The following is a 12,812-nucleotide window of genomic DNA, read 5'->3' as shown; positions in this document are numbered from 1 at the left end:
ATTTTAAAAAACTGAATCTATGATTAGTAGTAAATTTGAAAATATAACAGAAACAGATTATGTAATTGGTTCAGCTCAATCTGAAAATTATTTTAATTTTATATATTATATATATATGTTGTATTATATTAAATTTTGATTTTTCAAATAAACTTGATTAAGTAAAAATTAATAATATTGATAAATAAAAATTAAAATTTAATAATAGTCCATTGATTATATTCATAATAATATTGCATGGTTCTTAATTTTGGTTTTTTTCTAAATTAAAGTTACGTTTTTTTTCTTCAATTATTTAAGTATTGTTGTTATAACTAAGCCACATTTGTTCAACAATGCCATCTCTAACATTTTCCATCTGGGCCATATAAGCTTGACTGAAATTCAACTCTGGTGTCTCAGAAATTCCTGCTTCATCTCCTTCTTGTTGGTTTTCAGTTGTTGTATTAGATTGGCTTTCAGTTCCTTCAATATCTTCTACAGTTCTGGCATCAACTGAATATTGTTCAAACATTTCATCATTAATAGAATGCATTCTAATCCAGTTGTGGATAGCACAACATGCTATTGGTATTCGACGTTGCTTTCCAAGCAAGTATGGATGCATTGACTTCAAAATTGGAAACCTAGCTTTTAGAAGTCCAAAACAACGTTCAATCACATTACGCAATGATGAGTGTCTATAATTGAATAACTCCATCGCACCTCTAGGATGGTTCCCTCTTCCTCTAAAACGACGCAAGTGATAACGTTCACCACGATATGGTGCTAGAAACCGAGGCATATTTGGATAACCAGAATCAACAACATAGTATTTTCCTATATTAAAAGAAATTATTAATATATAAGAACATTTGAAAGAAAATTATAATGTATCAAAATTAGGTTATTTTAATACCTTGTGGTGGCATAGGGAAGTTATCATCTTTTCTCATTGCATCAAGAAGCACTCGGGAATCATTGGCTGTTCCTTCCCATCCAGCGTAGATATAAGTAAACATCATATTAAAGGAGCATGCAACCATTACATTTTGTGTTACATCTACTTTTCTTCCTCTAAATGCAAGTTGTTTTAGAGTTGGAGCAACTGCACTTACATGAGTACCATCAATTGCTCCAACACAATCCTGCAGAACAAATTAGATAAATCATTACCAACACCAATTAAATTGATATGAATTATAACTGGTATATTATTAAAATTAACAAATAAAATTTACCTTGAACCATGGGAAATACTTTGAATTATTTTGAATTTCTGCTTGCACAGTGTTAAAGTCAAGAGGCCTTATTACTTAATTTCCTAAATAACACAATGCATCTAGCACTCTACCAAACTGACGACAAACAGTTTCTCCTGAATGTTGATATCTTTCAGCCACAGTTCTAACTCGTTGGTTGTGTGTAACTATCCATAGAAACATGACAACAACTTCTTCAACACTAATTACCCTGTCATGTTCTATGACTTCCATTTCAACTAATCGACGACATAAAGATCTAAAAGTATTAATGTCCATTCTAATTGTGTAAAACAATCTATCAGGGTGTCCATTTAACAGCTCAAGTAAATATTGACGTCCAGACATATCTGAAGTGCGTAGTCGTCGTCTAATCTATTGAGATTTTTGCATCTCTTGTAATCGATTAAGCATGATAACTTGACCAATTAATTCCTCGTTTGATGAAGAAGAAGTATCACCAAATAATATTTCAAACTCCTCATCTGAATCATCCATCTTAGGTACCTAATTATGACAATAATAAAAGTTTAATTTGAAAATTCACAAAGGTTAAAGAAATAACAAGGAACCACATAAGATAGTTCAATCATGACAATAAATACCAAGTTAAGTTCATTACACATTATTTAAGAAAATGTAAACTTCATGGTTTAGTAGTTCATGACAGACAAACTCATAATAAATAAACGATATTAAATCACCCCATCAATGAATCAAGATAAGCACGACGACGCTCCTCATTCATTCTCATGAATATTCCACACCATTCTGGGGTTGCTACAAACTCTTGCAACGCTTTAAGGTATATTTTGTTATCCAGATTTGGAATACCATCTAGAATGTTTTGACAATCTTCCACATTGTAAGAATTAGTGACATTGCTGGTTTCCTCGCTAATTCTCATTTCTCTCGATTCATAATACTTACGCATAGTCTCACTTCGTACTAGTGATGCCTCAGTCTTAGCAGAAATACTTTTTGCAAGTTCTTCCATCACATGGTCGATGGATGGATTGGCCCCTTTGTTCTTTTTCTCTTTTGGTTTTGGTTTTGGAGCAGAAGTAGCTCGACGACGTACACCAGTAACTTCTTCCCCCTCTCCATAATTATCACCATCAAATTCAAAACCAACATCAACATGTGCTCCAGTTCCAACAAAATGACGCTCTTGTTGGCGTTCTTCAACTGAAGAAGGCGGAGGTTGAGTGGAGGCATAACTCATCCCATCAGTGGCTGTTGTATTATTGAATATTTCTCCAAACATCTTATAATGTTGCAATCCTTTTTTTCGAAATATTTTCGCATTTGGATATTTCTACAAAAATCCAAAAACACATAACGTTACAATGTAACATGAATTTAGAATAATCAAGTAATCAACAACACAAGTATAATATAAGTATATTACCTTTAGATAAGTGTCTCATACTTCATCATTTGCTGTAACAGTATTTGTTTGAGGATCCCATCCCATACCAGTTTGTTCCAAAAGATGAGAAAATTCACGATGTGCCTTTCTTAACCGATTGAATTTGGATTTCAATTGAGGCATTTTATATCTCTTTCCAAAAGAATTTAATATGCCATTTTTTATTTTCAGTCATCCTTTTTTGTTCAAGGTTGTTGTTTGTAATCCTTTTTTGGCTTCTTCATATAGAAGACTAATAAAATGTGATTCAATAGCCTCAGGCCAAGAAGCATGATTGTCAATGTCTACATTCTTCTCATCCATCTAATCATAATTTTAACTATCACAATCTATGTCTTCATAAATAATGCTTCTTTTAAATTTAATAGCCCAAGTTTTCAAAATCAAACATTCAAATCAAAGAATTCCAGAGATGTAAAGAAAGTAGAGAGAGGGAGAGAAAGAGCTCACCTTAGATGATGTAGGTTGAGAGTAGAGGGGCTACAATGGTGTGATGGTGTTGTGGTCAACTGTTGCTTCAAACAAAAGATAAAAAAAAAAGAATGCAAAACTTTTAGATTGGTATTCATCAAGAAGTCGAATATATGCTAATATACTAAACTCAACACAAAATAGAACACTATAAAGATTAAGCAAAAACAAGAGAACTAAACTTATGAATCAAAACAGAAAGTAAAAATAAAAGGCAAGAAATTTTATTCTGTTTCGGCCTCAACAGTAATGGCCTACTTCCAGCTGTTTCACTCCAAACTAGAAATCAAAATGTCAACTAATTAATATTGTTGGCTACCAATCTATCAACTTAAAAACTCAGTTAAAAACATGCTCAGGAAAGAAATCCACAAAAATGAAAGACGAAAAAGCTGCTAATCGATATAAACAAAAGACTGTATAATATGATGCAAGTGAGTTTTCAATTAAAATACACAAAAGAAACAAATCCAATGCAAACAACCCTATTATAAGTAAATAAAACAAAGCTATCAAATTCTAAATCAAAGGCTACAAAAATGCCCCCACGCATGAGAGCAAAATTGGTGCTCTCACCTAAGCAATACCTGTATATATTATAAATATATATATATATATATGTGTGTGTGCATAAAAAAAGCCAGTGAAGTAAAACACAAGACAATTCAAGGCTGCGAAATGAAGTATACAAATCATATAATTAAATTAGTCCTTGAAATGAAAAAGAAAAAAAAAAACAGAGAGTAATTGAGCAAAGCCAACATAATTTTACATAGTCTCAGAGTTTGTCATATATGTCCTAACACGTTATTATTGTCATATCTAACATCTTATTCAGTCCTTGGTAAGCAATGGCTACTCCCCTATACTATACAACCTATACATACATATATATATACACTTCAGTACCAATATTAATTGTATTGATCTTAATAAATATGATGTCTCCATCACTCTTATAAATATTTATATATATATTTTTGGAAATTGTGGATAATAGACTCCAGCTTCCATATCCCCAAGGCTCTGCCTCCTCTGAGCTCTTCTCATAATAGAAGAACTCCTTTCTTTGTTACTTCTAAACACACCCCTTCATGCTCCACTACTCACCTCAATCCTAAGGTACAATGTACAATCTTTTTTCAGGTTTTGATGGTTGTATAATTGTAAATGTATATATTATATATATACTCAGAGCTATACTTAAATAAATATATATATATATACTTAGAGCTATATTTATATGTATATATATATATACTCAGATCTATACTTAAATGTACTTAAATATATATATATATATACTTAAAGCTATATTTATATGTATATATATATACTCGGATCTATACTTAAATGTATATATATATATACTCAGACCTCTACTACTCAAAGCTATACAAGTTATACTTAAATATATATATATATATATACTCAGACCTCCACTAGTCAGAGCTATACGAGCTATACTTAAATGTATATATATATATACTTAAATGTATTACATATATATTATGAGAAGATTTTACCTTGTGTTAATTGGAGAGGAAAAGTAGAGCTGTACGCCTCTGGTTTTGTTGATAGAAGGAGAAGACTGATTTTGTTGACTGTTGATAGAAGAAGAAGATCTGATTAATGAGAGAGGAGAAGAGAAGTTCTATGAATGTCAATGGTATGGTTTTGTTGAGAGAAGGAGAAGACCTCTGCTTTTGACAAGAGAGGAGGCGCAGAGAGAAAATGAGAAGAAGAAAGCTCTCAGAATTTGATTTTAGGGTTTTTAGATTAGAATTTTACAAAACTCAGAAAACGTTATTTTATTGTTTTCTCTTTTCCTTTATAAATTTGGGATACTGATTTCAATTTGATTTTCAAAAATAAACTTCCAATAAGAGATTTTAAAGGGTCCCACTAAGTTTTAGTATTTAAAAACATATAATTGTATCCCAATAACATACCAATCATACCCTAAGTTATTTTAGTTGAGTTTGAAAATAGACAATTTTAAGATATTTTGGTATCATAATAATAAAATTAATTATTTTTGTATAAAAATAAAAATTAGTTTTATTAATATCTATTAGATTTTTGTGCAGTTATTCTATAAAATCAAATAATAAATTTAATTTTATTAATTTAATATATTTCCTAAAATAACATAATTGAGTTAATTGTTGATAAATAAAATCCAAATTAACTTAGTTAATTGTTGATGAATTTTATTTAAATGAGCTTAATTATTTTTGCAAAATTGTAATTGATTATGAATTTTGTGTAGGTAAATTCTAGATTAATTAATTATGGTATTTTTGAAAATGTGAATATTGTGACATTTTTGCATAAACACATATATTGCTCATTTAGTAACATGATTAGGATATTCAATTATATGACATATCTTGAACTATATGTGATTTTTTGCAATTGGGCTTAGATGCATATAGTGCCCATATGTTTGGATATATATATATATATATATATATTTATATGTATATGATTTTGGTTACCAAATAAAATATTTATAAAATGATCAGTTTTATTTGGGCCCATTAGACAATGTAAAATTTAAAATTTTCTCTTGTGGATGATTCCACTTGTGAAGACTCATTTGCTTTGCATGATTATAATGTGCCTAATCAATTGATAACAATTAATAAAACGAATGTTTAAATTCTTGTCTTTTGGACTTTGTGTGGAAGATAAGTGGCCATAGTAGAGGGTACTACATACCGAACCCAACCTTCCTCCATGTAAACTCAATTGTTAATGCTCATTTACGTGAGTTGGACTTAGTTGTCTTAGGTTTATTTTTTCAAGATAGTTGAACCTAATAATTGATTAGTAACAAATTAATTCTAATTTAATTGAATTTGTTTCATGACACTTTAAAATCAATAGAAAATTATAAGACTTTTGTTTTAAAAATTATTTTACAAATAATTTTTTTTTGTTTGAAGAACCTTAGTCATTAATTTTCAAAAAATTGATAATAAAAATGTTTAACTTAATTATATAATGAGCTTGTTTTAATAATTATATTCGATCTCCACCGTTAGTTTAATAAAGTCGATAGTTTAATAGGGCCTTGAGATGCTTTGATTCGCCCCCTACGGAAGGTATTAATTAGTTATTTTGACAATGTTAGATTTTAAAAAATAGATAATTATAGGTCAAATTTTAATAGACTCACCCCAAGCTAGAGGAAGAGCTCGCCTGAAGTTCAGAAATAAATATTTAATTTTAAATGATGTATTTTTTATTCTGGATTTTAATAGAAATTTAATTTCAGTTTCCATGTTGCAATTAGAACAATTTGTTATGACTTTTACAAGTTCGAATATATCTATTTCTTTCAATTGATCACAATTGTGTATTGCATGTTTTGAAAACAGGCTTTATATTTCGCGACCTAATGAACTCCTCGCGTTTAATAATGAATTATTCAAAGTAGTTAAACCTAGGACCAATAAACGTCAAAATATCGACAATGATAACATGACATATTTATGGCATTTAAGACTAGTTCACATTGACTATGATAGATTTCAAAGACATACAAAGGACGAGCCTTTGAGGGAACTCACTTTAGGTGAATTAGCTGTCTGTGAATTATGTCTAGAAGGAAAACTGACCAAGCGTCCATTCTCTGCAAAGGGTGATAGGGCCAAAGAACCACTTGGAATAGTACATTCAGATGTCCATGGACCTCTAAATGTGAAAGATAGGGATGGTTTTCAGTACTTTTTCACTTTTATTGACGATTACTCTAGATTGTCATGTCTTTACCTAATGCATAGGAAATAACAAACATTTTCAAAGTTTAAGGAATTCCTAGCTATAGCTCATAACCAATTAGGTAAAACGTTAAAAATCTTGCAATCTGATTGGGGTGGAGAATATTTGGATATGAAGTTCCAAGATCATTTAACTGAACTTGGGATTTTATCTCAACTTACTGCCTCGGGTACTCCGCAACAAAATGATGTAGTAGAACGCCGGAACAAAATTTTATTGGAAATTGTTAGATGCATCTTAGTTACTCAACTCTATCAACTTCATTCTGGGGACATGCAATTGAAACTGAGAACGACATTCTAAATGTTATGTCATCCAAATCAATCCCCAAAACACCTTTAGAACGTTGGAATGGTCGTGAACCTAGTTTACGCCATTATAGAATCTGGGGGTGTCCCGCCCTCGTCCCGAGGAAAAAGGAAGGAAAGCTAGAATCGTGAACTGAAGTTTGCATGTTTGTTGGCTATTCTAAAAGAACTCGAGGTGGGCTTTATATAGTCATTCAGAAAAGAAAGTGTTTACTTCTACGAATGCTACTTTTCTATAAAATGACTATGTCTAAAACTTCAAACCGCGCAACAAAGTAGTTTTAGAGGAGATGGTTGAAGAATTGACTTCAACCAATGTTTCATTGTCATCAATGCAAGTTGATAATGAAATTCCCACTATTCATGATCAACCGACGTAAATCGATTTAAATGAAGAGAGTACCACTGTTTATGAGAAAACAGTCACAGAGCCTTGTCGTAGTGGGAGGGTTTCTAGGAACCTAGTTCTTTATGGTTTGGATGGTGAAACCAATATGGTTGTGGGTGACACTTGTGATAATGATCCATTGTCTTTCAAACAGGAAATGACTAGCCCTGAAAAGTAACTATGGCTCGAAGTCACGAAACAGGAAATGGAGTCCATGTACTCCAATTCCGTCTGGGATCTTGTGGAAGCACCTAGTGACTTTAGGACTATTGGGTGCAAGTGGATCTACAAGAAGAAATGAGGTGTTGATGGAAATATTGAGACTTATAAAGCTCGATTAGTGGCAAAGGGTTATACCCAAAGAGAAGGCGTGGACTATGAGGAAACTTTTAGTCCGGTAGCCATGCTCAAGTCCATTCGCATCCTCCTATCCATAGCAGTCGCTCTCGACTATGAGATCTGGCAAATGGACGTCAAGACAATTTTTCTTAACAGGATGCTTGACGAAGTCATTTATATGGATCAACCATAAGGATTTAAAGTAGCTGGACAAGAAGGAAAATTTTGCAAGTTGAATAGGTCCATTTATGGACTTAAGGAAGCTTCTCGTTCCTGGAGTCTTAAGTTTGATGAGGTAATCAAAACGTATGACTTTGAACAAAATACTGATGAGCCTTGTGTTTACCAACTAAGGGCAAATCAAATAGTGGTATTCCTAGTTCTTTATGTAGATAATATCTTACTCATTGGAAACAATGTTAAGAAATTATCAGATGTAAAGAATTGACTGAGCACTCAATTCTAGATGAAGAATTTGAGTGAAGCGAGTTATGTTCTAGGTATCCAGATTGTTAGGGATAGAAATAACAAACTCTTAGCTCTATCTCAAGCAACTTACATTGATAAAGTGTTTGAATGTTTCTCAATGACAAATTCCAAGAAAGGACATCTACCGTCCCGCCATGGAATTCATCTTTCAAAGAAGCAGTCTCCCTAGACTCCTGAAGAGGAAGATGCAATGAGAAAAGTTCCTTACGCATCTGTAGTTGGAAGTCTGATGTATGCCATGTTGTGTACTAAACCAGATATCTGCTATGCAGTGGGAGTATTGAGCAGGTATCAGTCAAATCCAGAACCGAAACAATGGATAGCAGTTAAGCATATCCTGAAGTATTTAAAGTAGACTAGGGATTATATGTTAGTCTACATGGGTGGTGTTCTGAACCCTGTAGGCTACACCAATTCAGATTTTCAGACTGATGTCGATGATAAGAAGTCTACTTTTGGAATTGTGTCTACTCTTGTGGGTGGAGATGGGATATGGAGAAGCGTAAAACAGTCTGCGATCTCAGATTCCACCATGGAGGCCGAGTACACAGCTGCATCTGGAGCAGCTAAGGAAATAGTCTGGCTAAAAAAGTTTTATTCATACCTTGGTGTTATTCCAGTTATGGATAAACCGTTTGTGTTGTTTTGTGACAACACAGGAGCGATAGCCAACTCGAAAGAACCTCGAAGTCACAAGAAGAGTAAGCATATAGAAAGGAAGTATCACATAATTCGAGAATATGTGGTCAAGGGAGATGTGAAGGTTATGAAGATTGCAACTAAAGACAATCTTCCAGATCCATTTATAAAGACACTACAAGAAACTACATTTGAATAGCATATCAAGAAAATGAGATTAGTAAAATTAAGACATTAGTTTCAATTAGTGCAAGTTGAAGTTTATTGAGGTTTTACGCCCTAATTAAAACTCAATTTCTTTGTAATCTCATTTTATTATCAATGAAAGAATATAATCAATTTTGACTTGGTCAATCACTTTGCTCACATGTTTTATGTTCGTGATTATTTATTTAATATAAACTTTAATTGAATCACAAGCATATATCTAATCATATTTACAGCGACGTAATCACAGTGGAATATAAAAATGATTATATGTTCAAAAATAAGTTATTTCAAAGATTAGTCAGTGCACAGGATTTACACTGATTTGCCAATCTACGATATGGTCTACTTACACATTGTAGTATTACGTTCTTTTCAGAACATTAGCAAAGTAGATAAGATCAGATATATTTGTTATATAAGACTGGACTACAATTGACTTTAGATAGATAAGTAAATGTACCGTTATTATCTATAGTCATATCATAAAATTGACCATAGGTAAATTCATTATCAATTCTGAATGGTTAATATTCTAAGTGATTGTATCATTCAATTAATTTGATTTGTTCGTTACCAGCTTACCCTACAGATTAGCCCATACTTACATCTTGGGCACTTGGCACTATAATTGAGTGAGAGTGTTAATTATCGATATAAACATCTATAGCTTCAAGTAAGAAGTGAAATGATGATCACCTTATAGCTTTGTTCAACGAGTTAAATGATTGAGTACTCATTTTTGTGATTAAATTTCACGAAAATATCATTTACAAGGAACTTAGTGGTATTTAAGGATAAAATACAATGAGGGGTAAAATGGTAATTTGTACCCGACTCAGTTGTAGATCATCTATAGATGACTGAATGATAAATTATGGTTGTGACAATGGATAACGTATTTACTTTATGTATAAAGCGTTCTATGAGTTTAAGAGTGCAATTCTGAGTCTTTAGTAGAGTAACGAGGAACTAATAAAATAGTGAAATTATTCGATAATAATTTTACGATAATTTATTGGATCTTGAATTCATGGGTCCATGGTCCCCACAATGCCCTTGATTAAATCATTTAGATGGTCTCGATTAATTGATTTAATTGTCAATTAAGATTGTCAAAATTATTGTGTCAATTTTGAACAATTTTACTAAGATGTAGAATTTAGAGAAGAAAAGAGAAATTTGGGCAACTTTATTAATTATGACAAATTGGTGTCAAATTGATAAATTTTATTAAATCAATGTTCAAATTATAATTAGTTAATTTAAATAAATGATTTAATTAAATAATTATTGTTTAAATATAATGGTAATTATCTATTTGTGTATATAAAGTTTTAATAAAAACTTTATATGATTTCGTTATAACAAAATTTGTTTATATATATTATATTATAATTTATTTATTTAATTAATTAATAATAGTTTTGTTTTATTATATAATTATAGAAAATAATAGTATTTGAATTTAAAGATTTTTATGCTTTGACTTTAAAAATGGAAAAATTCCAAGGCTTGGTAAAATATCTAGTATTTATCGATATACGAATTTTTAAGCTATTATTTTAATTATTTAATTAAATTGAATTAACTCTAAAATGTTGTTATAAATAGGTACTTAAGTCTAGGGTTTTGGGATCTAAACAAAGTGAAGTAAAAAAAGCAAAAACATAGACTCAAGAGACCTATTATAGTCGCTCATGTTCTCTCTTTTTCTCTATAATTTTCCTATCTCATGTGTTGATAATTGCCCACTCTAGTCTAGGTGATCAAAGGTAATTGTGGAAGACTGTGTAGTTTGAAGATCCAGTTTACTCTTTTGTCATTACTCTGTGACATAAATGAACAATGGTTAGAGATAGTGAAGGAATGAGTCTCAATATCCGCTGCGTAAAAGTAAGATTCTTAAACTATGTTATTTGATTTACATAATAAAATTCATTAGAAACATGTTTCTAGGTTGTTTTATATGTTAATTTGTTTAATATATGAAACATACATGAAAATATTTATGATCCTGTAAAATGTATTGCCAACAAAAATTTCGGTTTAAAATCGCATCTACGATATCTGGAATCGCGACGAGTGCAACCACACCCATTGTTAGGGTTTGTGCCCTAAAAGCATGTGAACCGACATTTTTGAATTATATAAAAGTACATTTTATTATATTTGAAATATTATAATTATTATTTGAATAATTTATATAAATATCAAAAAATTCCATATTCATTTATGAGAATATGACATTCTATTTGAACGATAGAATTATGATCATATATAATGAATAAAATAGTTAGCAACATATTAAAGTACAAAATCTTTAATGAATGGTTGCTAGTACGGTTTATTAAGCATATGGAATGCGTGTAGTCTAGATTCGAATTGCTAATGTGGATAGACATCTTGTTAAATGTACTATATATAATAGTGATTATATATGATAGGATCGAAGTGAATTAATTATCTTTATAAACTTGTCGTTTGCCATAAAGATTTAATTCATATCTTAATAGATTATCATTTGTAGATCAATCTAAATCCAGTGTTATCATGAACTCATGTTAATGTTTATTGAAACTTTTGATTCATTCGTTAAGGTCTCTTAATATAATGAGGCTAGTGACTTTTTTTTGGAGATTCAATATCATGGATGGATGGGAACATGATTTTAAAATAATGGAATCCATGCTTTCCTATTGGATCAAATATTGGTTCCCTTAAGGATTAATTATGGAACTAAATAGTTATTGAACTCAAATCTATAATATAATTATAGATTAATTATTCACTGGTGAATTAATGGTACTTAAGGAACAAGAGGTAATTAGAAGAGTAAAACGCTAATTGGTGAACCATTAAATGGAGGTTAGAACTACATTTATTGATTACATCAATGGACTGCAAGAGAAATATCTGTAAATATAATTCTATAATTACATAGACTGCAATTACATATTTATAGTGGAGTAATAATGGAATTAATAAATAAGATTAATGAATTAAAGAGTTTAATTAATAATCTTGTTTATTGGATCTTCGTATTATAGGTCCATGGTCCTCGGGTCGTCTCTGTCCTACACTTGTTGCATCCTGAGTTTTGAACACTCGTTAGTAGCTGGTTCAAGCAGGTGAAGAATTGTATGTAATATGAAATTGTGTTATTTTGTGAATTTTATAGCTGTTATGATGATCTAGTAAAGGGTTTAAGCTTATGCAAATAAAAATTGGTCTCGAATTGAGGGGCAAACTCTAATAGTGGAAAAATCTCGGATTTGGTAAAATAAGGAATACTATGGCATAAAAACATTTTGGCAACTGAGAATTATAGTAGAGCCAATAAATTTAAGGAAAATGATTGATGGTTGAATTCTAATCAACTGGGCCTAAGAATAACAATTTCTTGCTAGGGCCTCTAAGGGCATTTTGGTCAATTTGATAAATTTCCAAATTATGTGATATGTGACAAATTTAATTTTTGGGTCACATTTAATTTAATTAATTAAGCT

The 12,812-nt window shown here is 30.8% G+C and overlaps 1 protein-coding gene across 1 annotated transcript; it reads right to left on the bottom strand.

Moving 5' to 3' along the window:
* Positions 1-295: 295 nt before the first annotated feature.
* Positions 296-1,589, bottom strand: LOC133825536 (protein ALP1-like). Its single transcript, XM_062258465.1, has 3 exons — positions 1,350-1,589; positions 899-1,127; positions 296-819 (listed from the first exon to the last, which is right to left on the bottom strand). Exons 1-3 carry the CDS (start codon positions 1,587-1,589, stop codon positions 296-298), a joined length of 993 nt encoding a protein of 330 aa, XP_062114449.1.
* Between the last annotated feature and the right edge of the window lie 11,223 nt (positions 1,590-12,812).

This window comes from Humulus lupulus, chromosome 3 (genome assembly GCF_963169125.1).
Source record: "Humulus lupulus chromosome 3, drHumLupu1.1, whole genome shotgun sequence".
Lineage (NCBI taxonomy): Eukaryota > Viridiplantae > Streptophyta > Magnoliopsida > Rosales > Cannabaceae > Humulus > Humulus lupulus.
The sequence above is the reverse complement of the archived record's forward strand: the minus strand, read 5'-3'. Positions and strand labels throughout refer to the sequence as shown.